This window comes from Cyclopterus lumpus, chromosome 22, assembly GCF_009769545.1.
Source record: "Cyclopterus lumpus isolate fCycLum1 chromosome 22, fCycLum1.pri, whole genome shotgun sequence".
Taxonomy (NCBI): Eukaryota; Metazoa; Chordata; class Actinopteri; order Perciformes; family Cyclopteridae; genus Cyclopterus; species Cyclopterus lumpus.
This window is the reverse complement of record NC_046987.1, coordinates 7,536,353-7,548,779: the sequence shown is the minus strand read 5'-3', so window position 1 is coordinate 7,548,779 and position 12,427 is coordinate 7,536,353. Positions and strand designations below refer to the sequence as shown.

At 43.9% G+C, this 12,427-nt stretch overlaps 3 protein-coding genes across 4 annotated transcripts; 1 reads left to right on the top strand and 2 right to left on the bottom strand.

Moving 5' to 3' along the window:
- Positions 1 to 152: 152 nt before the first annotated feature.
- Positions 153 to 2,773, bottom strand: zpcx (zona pellucida protein C). 2 transcript variants are annotated; one of them, XM_034525136.1, is made up of 8 exons: positions 2,346 to 2,773; positions 2,155 to 2,267; positions 2,004 to 2,077; positions 1,747 to 1,918; positions 1,409 to 1,668; positions 1,253 to 1,338; positions 306 to 1,155; positions 153 to 229 (listed from the first exon to the last, which is right to left on the bottom strand). In XM_034525136.1, the coding sequence occupies exons 5-8, from the start codon at positions 1,420 to 1,422 to the stop codon at positions 208 to 210; spliced, it is 972 nt and encodes a 323-aa protein (XP_034381027.1). In that variant the 5' UTR covers positions 1,423 to 1,668; positions 1,747 to 1,918; positions 2,004 to 2,077; positions 2,155 to 2,267; positions 2,346 to 2,773; the 3' UTR covers positions 153 to 207. The 2 variants fall into 2 exon arrangements, with proteins under 2 accessions (XP_034381027.1, XP_034381028.1); XM_034525137.1 differs by having other exon boundaries at positions 1,280 to 1,338.
- A 742-nt stretch (positions 2,774 to 3,515) lies between these two features.
- On the top strand, positions 3,516 to 7,311 carry tmem54a (transmembrane protein 54a). Its single transcript, XM_034563613.1, has 6 exons — positions 3,516 to 3,672; positions 4,743 to 4,939; positions 5,092 to 5,151; positions 5,458 to 5,652; positions 5,782 to 5,919; positions 6,964 to 7,311. Exons 1-6 carry the CDS (start codon positions 3,660 to 3,662, stop codon positions 7,096 to 7,098), a joined length of 738 nt encoding a protein of 245 aa, XP_034419504.1. The 5' UTR covers positions 3,516 to 3,659; the 3' UTR covers positions 7,099 to 7,311.
- Positions 7,312 to 7,409: 98 nt separating this feature from the next.
- Positions 7,410 to 12,273, bottom strand: LOC117725323 (probable histone deacetylase 1-B). The gene is made up of 14 exons (XM_034525430.1): positions 12,100 to 12,273; positions 11,256 to 11,368; positions 11,055 to 11,172; positions 10,883 to 10,957; positions 10,525 to 10,663; positions 10,147 to 10,288; positions 9,973 to 10,065; positions 9,765 to 9,873; positions 9,517 to 9,657; positions 9,115 to 9,223; positions 8,839 to 8,969; positions 8,571 to 8,741; positions 8,380 to 8,431; positions 7,410 to 8,291 (listed from the first exon to the last, which is right to left on the bottom strand). Exons 1-14 carry the CDS (start codon positions 12,149 to 12,151, stop codon positions 8,264 to 8,266), a joined length of 1,473 nt encoding a protein of 490 aa, XP_034381321.1. The 5' UTR covers positions 12,152 to 12,273; the 3' UTR covers positions 7,410 to 8,263.
- Positions 12,274 to 12,427: the final 154 nt, after the last annotated feature.

The following is a 12,427-nucleotide window of genomic DNA, read 5'->3' as shown; positions in this document are numbered from 1 at the left end:
GCGTTGCTAAGAAAAAAGGGAGAGCGCGCACTCTACAGTCTCAACTGCAGAGCCCAGCTCCCCACAGCGACATCTGGGTGGGAATACAAAAGGCTCACAATTGTTTTAACTTTAGAAAGGAGGGGAATAAGTTATCTATTGTCCTTTTATTTCTCAATACATGCATTTATTGAAGTGCCATTAAAGAATATTCTTATCAGGATGACATTATTCTGCTTTGTCCATCCTCCTGGAGGACAAGAGACAGACGTACAAATTAGTCAAAGCACATGTAAAGATAATACTGACATAACACAATTAGCTACCTCAATAAATCCAGGAAAATAGATTGCAGCCCTCTTTGTCTGGGCTCAGCTTTTCTTTTAGTCCCATCCAGCCAAAATCTTCTGGTCACACCTTTAACCTCTTGTTTCAGCACTTCTTCCTCATAACTCAGCGTCTGCGATCCATCCATGCCTTTGGCAAACTGGAGTTTTGCGCGAACTATAGGTTGGGCGGCATTTGCTTCTTCTTGGGGCATCGCTGCCAGCTCCTCCCTCAATGCGTTACAATCATTCTGGTTGACATTTGCATTCATGTTAGCCGTCAGGGGGAAGTCATCATCTTGCGGCACCTCCGCGTCAGACAGTCCAGATCTACCAAAGCGTTTTTTTCTTTGAGATTCCTCTGCAAAAGCTGCCTTTTCACTTTGTTGAGGAATTGCCCACCCATCAACCAGAGTAAGATAATGTAAATCCCACTTATGACCATCACTTCCCAGTTCATTTGCACTTTGATCTATGACCATGTTTGTGGGCGTATTCAGAAGAGGCTCCTGATCTGTGGTTGAAGGTTGCAGCTCATTCGACATGGCGTCGCTTGCCTGCAACATCATTGTCAAATTATCTTTAGACTCAGAACCGATCTTCTCGCTGCGTTCAGTATCTTGCACCTGTCCAGGAAGCCAAAGGGACGGTGTGGCATCTTGCTGACTCACAACCTGAGTGGGTCTTAATGCAGCGTTCCCAGAAACAAGCGTGTCCTGGGTCACTACACGTTGAGACTGCATGGGGTCTGCAACAGGAGCACTGGAGGCTTCTTGCGTTTCAGAGGGACGCACTTCTATAAGTTTGTCCACCACAACTAAGGGGCTGGTGCTGACGATGGCCTTGGCCCCTGAAAGGAGATGCATGGTCAGTGACTGAGGAGTTAAACGACCAGAAACTGACAAGTACATTCATCATCACACTTCTTGACAAAACGAAGCACTGACCTTCAGGAAGGTGCTTGAGTGACAGACCTTTACACTTTGACGTACAGCACTTGCACACTTCCAAATTTCCACTGAGATCCTCCCATCTGAAAGAGAACAAACATTAAGTCATACATTTAAAAACACCCACTACATCTGATGTAGTAACAGCAATACCTCGACTGAATCATGTTGTAGTTGCAGGATTTAGAGCCAACGTTGACACCCTGGTCTGAGATAAGGACACTACAGTGGATGTACAGCTAGAAGAGAAAGGAGATCAAGGTCATAGTTTTAAAAAAAGTAAAAATAAATAAAGATACATACTCACCTCAGAAATGAGAAGAGATGTGTCCAGAATAAAATTAACCACATCCGCTCTGTCAGAGGCCACAAAGTGTACGACGGCATGAGGGGAACTCAATCGGGCTGCGCACCTGACAGAGAGCAACGGCATCACATGAGATTAGATCATGGACAAACATTACAAATAAGTCAACGAACTGGCTGCGCACCCTTTATTCATTATGACTGCATGCCTGGGCCTAGTGTCAGGCTCAGGAGACGCAGAGACAAAACAGGACTGGATGAAAAGCTGCTGCTCTGGCATGGTTTTGGCAGAAATCTGAAGGTTGACAACCTGACCCCTTTCATAGATATTAGAGTCCGCAGTGCCGGTCCAAGATGCTGCAGGATCATCAAAAGACATTTTTGTGACTACAAACGAAACAATCTAACCTAAAAGCTTATTTGTTTGAGTCATATTACTCACAGTTCATGGCTTTGATGTTCACGGTCTTGCTATTCTCAGGCAATGGTGTTGAGGCAAAGAAGTTCGGATATGGCCTGAAAAGACATGCATTCGCCTACAGTCCGGTCATCTGTGGTCACTTGCACGTGATATGGTAACTCGGTAGACAAACCTTTTCGGGAAACAAGAGATGTACACTGTGGGACGGGTTTGCCACCATGTGGTGGGCGGCATTCTGAGATACAAGTGGAGAGAGTTGGTGAACATCACCAAGCCATTCTGCATCTGTGAGGGAGTAGCAGAGACGACATTACGAAGCTGTGGAAATAAAAGTATCGAGTAAAGACTTTGTGGTGAACTCACCACAGGTGTAGTGCCACACTCGCCCAAACTGTAAGTGAAGACAAATTGGTTTGGCAGCTCTCTGTTGCTATAGCAGCCGTCACCCAACTGCATCTCCTCTCGGGTGAGTGCGAGACCGTTGGAGCTCTTATCAACCAGCACAGTTAGCTCGGATTCGTCACAAAACACTTCTACTCTGGGAATGATGGGGAATGGCGGGAAATCGGCAAGCATGTGCAAGTCAGGGCTCCAAGTCCGCCACGAGCTGAAGATGGTGTCCGGAGGAGTGAAGTCAAAATTTCGATCAAAGGGAAAAGGCATGATGCCGTTAAAAAAAACTGGAATATCACGGAGAAATGTGTCATCCTGCATCTTTATTACTGTCTGAGCAGCAATGTAATGTCCCAGAAGGAGGAAATGCAGTAGCTCCATTGTCCCCATTGCAAACTTCAAAGTGGGCCAAGCACTCTGTTCACCCACCCAGCCCAGGTGTGCCATTAATAGGGTGCAGCGGCAGGAGGGACAGGTGCTGGCAATCCAGCTAACGAGGCTGGCAGCCAATTTTGATGCTTTCAGATGAGAGACCAAATGCTTTTTTTTCATGTTGTTGAGAGTAAACATATGGAACTTGTGTATTTTGTTCACGGTATTCCTGACTGCAAATATTTTGTGAAGTCCTGACAGCTAAGGTCATCGTCTTAAATAGTCTAGTCTTCCCCATCTGCAATTGAATTATGCACTTGAAGAAGAAAAATGTCCAACTCAGCAATATATATTTGGCATGACTTTGTGATTTTTGTATGGTATTGTGCTGTTATAATCCCATACAATAAAACGTAGCAATACATTTATTTGATATATATATATATATATATATATATATATATATATATATATATATATATATGTGTGTGTGTGTGGACCTAGTGAAGGTGAAGCTGGTTTGAATACTGTGTGTACTGCCGGGTATAGCTTCACCTATAATAGTAATCATAGTAATTCATATAATATAGGCTTTATTCTTGTTATGATTTTGACGTTTTATTTTAAAGTGACAGACAGTCAATGCAATTACTGGGGAGAGACGTGCATGTGTCTTTTTCATTTGTTTTTGTATCAGATAAATCCCCCCCCCCCCTTCTTGTACGGTGAACGTGCGTCGGGGCGGAGCTTCCGCACAGGTAGGCGGAAGGTAGCTCCAGTGTGTCCGCAGGTGAGCGGCAACAAGAGAAGAAGACACCGACGCACCAAACAACGTAGTGCCAAACTGTTGTCAGAAATGACTTGCGTCCTACCTGTACACTGATATGGTCCAAGGTTGACGTAAAATCCGCCATGGTGAATTTTGGTAAGTTTACTTTCACGTGTGGAAGTGGCGGAATAGGTGTTGCGTGCGAACGTTTCTTAGGCGTGGTCTGCGCTGTCGTTAACTGAGATGTAGTTTCTGGTGTTTGGATGCAACGCGATATCTTGTATCTTTCCTGTTCATTTATACCAATGAAAACCTTTCCAACTAACTGAGTTGTTGAGCCTCACATAGGGGCCGCCTGCTAGTTGTTTTGGGAGGAGCTTCACCTAAATAAAAGGGAAACTGGTTGGGAAACCATTGCGGTGGCTTGCCTGGGACTCAGGAGGTTGTTGTTGTGGTATAGTAAGGGCCCCACAGTGCACACTATTATGACCTAAACACAGGGACTTTTTGTTGTTGTTGCTTTCTCCTGCACCCAGCCACAGGTTTGAATGACACAGACCAGTGGCAGATATGTGTTACTTCCTGACCCCTTCAGGCCAGTTCAAAGTGGTGGTGGTGGATGTGTGAACACCCAGCCCAAAGCTTTGTCCTGGGTGGTTCAGGAGGGGCCAGGCCGTTATGGGTGAGTGTTGCTTCACCTTTTCTCAGAGGAAAGCACACAAAAAAAGCAACACGGCTCTGAATGTGTCACCATAGCTGCAGCATTTTGCAGCATTGCAGGGAGGGAGGGAGGGGGGAGGGGGGGGGGGGGGGGGGGGCTGGGGGAGAGATCTTCAGCCATCTCTGCAGGGGATGGGGATGATTGGAAGTGTTCAAAGTGTTCTTGTGGTGCACGAACCGCTGGCCCGCTTTTCTCTTTTGTTGCTCTGCTGAAGCCACAAGTTCTCACAATGTACTGCAGTCACAGAGCTCGTTCTATATTTGGAATCACGCTGAATAAACGTCGGTGTGATTTGTGATTTTGTCTGTGTTCCTGTCAACAGCACTGATGCTCACACCGCTGGTATTCACATACTTAATATTTGATTAGTCAAATGCTTTAGTGTGATAATATGGACTCTTGTACACACATTGTAATCAATTATTTTTCTGCCAACAACAACAACAACGATATACAACTAAGTTAAGATTCTGAAATTGAAATAGCATATTTCTGATTCCTCTAGGAGTATGCTGTGCCAACCTCAAGGACAACAAAGCCCTGATGAAGATGGGGCTGGGGCTGGTGCTGGTGGGCCACGTTAACTTTCTTCTTGGAGCGCTGGTGCACGGCGCTGTGCTCAGGCACATCAACGTGCACTCTCTGGCCCGGAACATGGTGTACGCCATCTCTAATGTCATTGCTATTGTGGCAGGCTTGGTGGTAAGTGGTGTGAAAACTCACTTTATGCATGAAGCAAATTTATATTTAATAGCGTATGGTGGTTTAAAATATTTTTTTGTGTCATCTGTATCTGTGATGAAGGATCTATGTTCTTCTTTTTCCCCCGCTGGACTTCTTGTGCCCCTTTTTAGGGAATTATAGGTGGAATAACTGCCATTGTCCTGTCCAAAAACAAGAGGAACAGGATCCTGGTAAATACGTTCTCCCTTCTCCATTCAGTAGTCACACGTCATTAGTTGGCTCTTGTTGGAACCTGCCCTTGGTTTTTGAGCGTTCGTGCTTGCGTGCGTGTGTGTGTGTGTGTAAACACACTGCAGATGATAACTATATGAATAGAAAACCCACATGCAGATACGGCATTCATTCAAATATTGGATGTCTGTCGTCAGATTGTGGACTCGCTGGGATTTCATCTAGTTGTGAGGAAAAGTGTCTTTCACACACTAGATCCAGTGTTGCGTTTTCACTAACGCACTCATGCCGTGTTGTCCTTGCAGCAGTGGGTCTTGCTGGTCTTCAGCTTCCTGGCAGGTCTCTTGTCGATTGCCTCCACCCTGGCCGTGTCAGTTTCAATGGTGAAAGCCATCATAAACAAAGGATGGGGCCTGCTAACACACTGCACATTCTCTGGAAATGATCAGGGCTCCTCCAGCATCACATATGAATGCCCCTTCGACCCCACCCGGATCTATGTAAGTTGAATATAAATATGTAAGCATCAGCAGTTATATATTGAATTGAATTGCTGCAAGAAAAGAAAGAAGTGCTTATTGATCGGAGGTATGTGCCGTCATCTTTTTGTTTTGTTTTTTGTCAACCAGGGCACCACAATCATTCTGTGGGTGCCTCTCATCTTGATGTCGTTGGTGGAAATGGTGTTCTCCTTCCGCTGCTTTGCTGCCTGCACGTCATTCCTCTACCTCTGTCCGTGCAGGAGGCGGCCGACCCGAGGCAGGAGGGTAAGTTGCTGTCAGATCACTGACTCTGCCGACAGTGTTAGGCCGAGACCTGCGTTACTTGTCACAGTCGGATGTTACATCATCCTACTGCGTAAGTAATTTCAGTCAGATAGTTGCCTTTTATAACACATGTTTTTAGCATAAGGATGTGATGGCAGGGATGTGTATCAAATTCAGTTGAAACTGTGGATTTCTAAAAACCTTCAAAACAAAACTGAAAAATCCATACAGTGCAAGGGACAAATACTGTATCGTAAACTTGCTTCACTAAAGGAGAAGTGCATATATTTACAAAAGATGTCAGCACTTTCCTGACATTTATACTCAGAATTGCATACTGTACAGTTTGGAGTTACACCTGAATGTCTTTCAAACACTAAACAAATTAGTCTGCTTTAGTATTAAGTAACGCCTACATTTATTGAATCATCCAAATTATTTTGAAACGGGTTAGTAAAAAAATCATTCTAACAGGAACTGACATTAATTATTCCCATAAATAGCACTGATTGAATTTAAGCGTCTTTGTGTGTTTTGAAAAGCGCTATATAAATTCAATGTAGTATTATTAATTTAATACAAAAAGAAATGCCTGTGGTCTAGACCGCTTGACCAGGCTAAACGCAGATGATAACTATATGAATAGAAAACCTACACGCACATGCATGCGGCATTCATTCAAATATTGGATGTCTGTCATCAGATTGTGGACTCGCTGGGATTTCAACTTGAGGAAAAGTGTCTTTCACGCACACTAGTGTTTTCACTGACTCGTGCACTAATGGGTATGTTCTAAGAACATTGTAATAACACTTTTAAAGTCAATTAACTTTACAATGTTGTCTGGGCTGATGTTTAACCAGCCCAGCCATCCCTATAGATGGGCCGTTTTGTGGTCACGTTTGACCTTAAACATGTATAGAATATGAAAATGGTGTCTGAATTCAAGAAGTCTTGTCAGACGTGATGTTTTGTGGTTACCGTTCTAATGCTCTCGCTTCATGCGAGGTAGGTAGCCTCTCTTAAATGAAATCCATGTTTCAGGTGCGTAGCCAGGGAGCTGTTGAAACTCCGTCGTTGCCTCCAGAGCGGGATCCAGAGCGCGATGCTGTAACTGAGCCTGCAGAGCAGGAGGAACTGCTGGACGACACTGCAGTGGAGCAGAGTGCCTGGCTCTGAAGCGGCGCAACCTGATCGGTTGCAAATCGCCCGTCCTAACTGGATCAAATGAAACATCTGTGATGTTTCTGTTACAGATTAAGTGTCTGAAGACATTTTTCAGCAATGGCATTGTATTTCCCTGATAAAATACTGCTGTTGGTTTGGTTTTAAATTGTCAGATATTGTTTGTGTACTGGATATTGCCGTGAAAATAAATACAGAGCACGGACACCGTGAATAAAAAAAGACTTGTAGTCAATTTTTTTCAGACCAGACTTAACCTTTTATTAAGAATCTTATTTTGAAAAACTTAACAGAACAAAGCTAGGTAACTTTTCAGGGCAGTTTTTATTGGTGTAAAAAGTGTGTTCAACACACACTGGGTCTGTCTGATTTAAATGACTTTTCAGAATACAAATATATACAACAAATGAATTCTGCCATTTGTCTTGCTCCCATTTAACAGAGTGCTATGCTCTGGATATCCAAATCCAAATTTCAGTGGAATCTAAGCCCGACACCCACAATTATGTGACAGGACCCAACAATTGTTATATTTTGTGGCAGGAGTCCCAAAAAGATGTCTGTTAAAAGGACACATACTAAATTACAACCTAAAATATAGAACTGTAATTTCACTTCCATTGTGCCATGTTAAAATGTACTCTGGTATACACAACCCTCTTAACTACTCTTGGTGACCTCAGTAGACAAAACCAGTGACACAAATGTATTACAGAAAAGGATCTATTGTATAAACATGCTTCAACTGCATTTTAAAGACACATGACAAGTGGGACTGTAAGACAACAGAGTAGCCAAAATATCTATGATTTAAATAAATTAAATCCATCAGATATATAAAAGCATAGCTGTACTAAGCCGTTTTTACAGAGTTACGTCACAAGGGGAAAGCAAAAGTCATAGAATAAAAAGATTAATAAAAAAACGAGAAAGAATACAAAAGAAATTTTCAGTTTGACCTCAGTCCATAAACAGGTACGGTTGAAAAGGTGTCCTAGAAAAACGTTTGGATCCCCCATCCCATTTTGAGGGGGTGGGGTCTCATTACAAAGATATAGTTCTTCAACAGCAGCAGCCTGGAAAGATGATTTACTCAAAACAATCTTGCTTTAAGATGCTTTCTGATCAGTTGCCATGGCATCATTGGCTGCTGAGGACCTCATGGGGTCTTGGACTCCTCTTTTGGCCTAAAAGGACCCAGAAAAAGGACATGATTAACAGATGATTAACACTCCTGAACAACACAGTCAATGAGCGCAGGCACTGTTTTCTCACTTTGAGGTGTCCATTTTCTCATCCTCTGGCACCTTCTCTTCTTCTTTTACTTCTATAAAATAAAAACAAATGTATAGTAGTAACAATAACACAGACTCTGACTTCAAATGTTAATAGGATGTACTTTTCCCTTTAAATAACTAAAATGACATGGAGGGGGGAATGAAAATGTAAAACAAATGGATACATACCTTTTGTTTCCTCCTCGCCCTTCTTCTCCTTTTCTTCTCCCTCCTTCTCCCCTTCAGTTTTGGCTCGCTTGGATTTCTTGAAGCTGGATGCGTTTCTGCGGCCTCCTTCGCCTTCATCCTCCGAGTCAGAGAACTCCTCCTCACATGCTATCCTCTTGTCATGAGCACGGACTGAACATTAACAGCGGGGAAGGGTTGAATCAAAACATGGAAATCTACAGTCAGATCTATTCTAATTTAACATTAGGCCTAAGGGAGAGGTTCTTACTGGAGATGCGTTTGTTGGCATCATCCTCCTCCTCGTCACCACTGTCCTCCTGTACAGCGTCCTCTGGGATGGCCTGCATTTGGACTCCAGGGGCATGGGGCAGCATGCGCAAGTTCTCAAACAAGCGCTGCCTAGGAGGACAAAAAGCAGGATGAACTTACAGACCACTACTAAACAACTGAGATGCAAACCTTTAACTGTGATGGAGCCAAGTTCAACTTCTTCACAACACAAGTTTACAACAAGAATAACCGAATGGCAGTTTGATGCACTCACTTGATCTTCTCCAGGTAGTCATTGGTGTTCTGATTAGTCATGTTGGAGGGGCTGATGTGCAGCTTGAAGTCTGGTCCGAAGTACTCAAAGTAGTCATTGTATGGGAGCTCTGTCAAGTTGAGTTCACATTTTTGGAAGTTATTTTACTATTCGTACGATGCTAAAAAAAAAAAGTTATGCTTTTTCTCTTTTCACCTGCTGGGCAAATAATGCTACCTAAATATTTTGTGGTTTAATGATCAAAAAGATCTGGCAACCGACTTCAATAATTCATCCATATTTAATTATCTCCAATACACTGTATAATATTTTTGTTTACCGAGACAGTGCTTGACCACCATGGAGAAATCAGCTCTCAAGATAAAAAGACATTGTCCTCAGTGCAGCACATAAAAGACTCACCGTTGGGGATGGAGGTGTCGAGGGCTACAGCTGTCTCATATGTCCAGCAGCGGGCCACATTACGGATGGTGTAGCCTCCTCCACCCAGCATTAGCAGTGGCAGGTTGAAACTCTTCATGTACTCCACACACTTGGCATGGCCTGAGTACAGCATTTTTTTGGGGTGGGGGGTGGGGGAATTAGTTTCATTTTAATCAAGATAGCTGAAGAGCACTTTGCGTCACCAGGAGAGAGATATTTCAAATTACCTTTAATGGTGAGATTAAAGCAACCGAGCCGGTCTCCTGACAGAGAATCGGCTCCACACTGCAGAACCACTGCGCTGGGTTGGTACATCTCCATCACCTTCGCCATGATCTACACAAACCACAACATCCACTCACTCAAATTCTGCTGTCCACCAAGGGAGACCTCAACTACCAAAACACCACTGTCAACAAGTCTTTGTGTACTTACAGGTTTGAATATGGCTTCATATGACTCATCGTCAATCCCGTCCCTCAGTGGGTAATTCACAGCGTAATATTTACCTTTACCGGCACCAATGTCCTGCAGAAAACAAGGAAAATGTCAACTCACTGGACTATGATGACAATGTGAACTTTCTGCAAAAATAATTTCCAGGCTCACCCTCAGGTCGCCTGTGCCGGGGAAGTACTCCCCGTACTTGTGGAAGGACACAGTCATGACGCGGTCTGTGGTGTAGAAGGCTTCCTCCACGCCGTCTCCATGATGGATGTCAATATCTATGTACAGAACTCTCTGGTGGTATCTGGGAAGATGGAAGATGGAAAAGGTCACTTAAACATTTGATGTAGCCTGTGAGAAAAAAAACAACAACAACTTTTGCCACTTTTTGAAGTATTCAAAATGATATCGTTAACACTTTGAGAACAAATGTGCATGTGTAGGAGAACGACTGGACGTCTAAACTCTTTTGATCAACCATGCAGAGCATCACCCACTTGTGCAAAACAAACCAGTACTTGATATGGCTTTTGTACTCACTTCAGTAACTCCAGAATAGCAAGCACAATGTCATTGACATAGCAAAACCCAGAGGCCTCAGACTTCTTGGCGTGATGCAGGCCTCCGGCCCAGTTGATGGCGATATCTGTCTGCTGTTTGTTCAACTTCACCGCACCAGCTGGAGCACAGACAAGAATTAACAGCCTGTTTGTACTGAACTGAACTCAATTCAGTTTATTTTATATAGCCCAATATCACAAATTACCAATTTGCCTCAGGGGGCTTTACAATCAATAATGAACAGATTATTGGGGGTGGTGATGGCATGATAACGGTCCAACACAGCACTGTTTGAGCAGTATTTAAAAAAAAAAAAAAAAAAAGGAGAGAAACTTACCAACGGAACCGCCTCCTGAGAGCTGGCAGAACTCAAATAAACCATCAAACACTGGACAGTCCTCTCCCACATTAACTGCAAAGCAGGAGCAGAGAGATAAAACCGTTGTTGCTCATTGCAAAACAGTGTGTTTGTCTTCATTCTATTAAAGTAAACTCCTGACCAAACTTACATCTCTGCATTTGTTTGCTGTACTCCGACATGTTGTCCGGTCGAATTGAACGCAGGAACTTGATGTAGTCATCGCTGTGATACTTGGTCATCTCCTCTCCGCTGGCTTTGTGCGGACGCTGAAACACAGAATACAGGTCAGACACACAAGGCGAGAGCCAGACATTTGAATACAAAGCACTGTTCCTGTAGAATGACATACATAGATCTCCATCTTTCTGTAGAGTCCATAGTTGAGCAACAAGTTGTGGGTCATGCGGATGCGGTGGGGCTTCATGGGGTGCCCCTGGCCATAGTAATAATTTCCAACATCACCTGGGGGAAAAAAACCAACAACAAAAAACACCTGAGTTATTCGTTTAATTTCACATGCACTAGTTGAACAAACGTGCACACGAAGTAGCCCGTGAACACTCAGGGGATGACTTCCCGTTTGCGTTGAGGTCGTGATGGTATCCATTAATACCGTCATTGCACGTCGGTAAAGACCCTGCGAGCGATACCCCAAACACACTCGCATCAAATTGCTTCCGTGAAACTGTACTAAAGTGTCCAGCTACACTTTACAAGCGGCATGGTGTCGCTTTGTTACAAACATCCGACTCGTGTCGAATAAAACATTATTTTTGCGCCGCACTCCCTCCCCGTTTGAAGGAGAAGAGCCATTTTAATGCGAGCCTGGCGTTAATTGCGGCGACAATGAAGTACTGATATCCCCCCATTGTTAGCTCTTTAGCTAGTGACCTGAACTAATCGAGCTAAAAAAAAAAAAACCTAACGTCTGGTGTGCAAACGCCTCCGAAATACCAGTCGAGGGGGAGCCGGGGCTCCGGGGAAGTTGATACCAACATTGAATACTCGCGGTTGATTTAGCGACCCGGTTAGCCCGAGACGATGAAAGCCGCCTGCTACTCGAGCTAGCTCGGCTAGCTAACGTGCCAGGTTAGCAAGGGGGTGCAATAAACGGCCACCTTTGTTGGCGCGAAGTGGCGGATTTCGTGCATCCGCACGTCCGCTCGACAAGGTGTCGGCACACAGGTACTCACCGTCATAGTAGTAGCAAACTTTTTTCTTTGTTCCTTGGGAAGTAAGCGCCATTTTAGTGCTTTTTGGCTGTCTTTCACCGCACACTGCAAGAGACAACAGCGACAAGAGGCGGATAGTTTGTACCACGTCCAATCAATGGAGAGCCATGCCAGCTGCTTTCAACAGGGGGCGACAGAGTCCCCCCCCTACCTGCGCGCGGTTACTCGCGTGGAAAAGTAGCAATGCCACAATGAAGTGATACAATGTAATTATGCAGCAGAATGGTTCCTGTGGTATTACATTTATTTATGTGATATTTTCAGATTATTAATGTGTACATTTTTAATA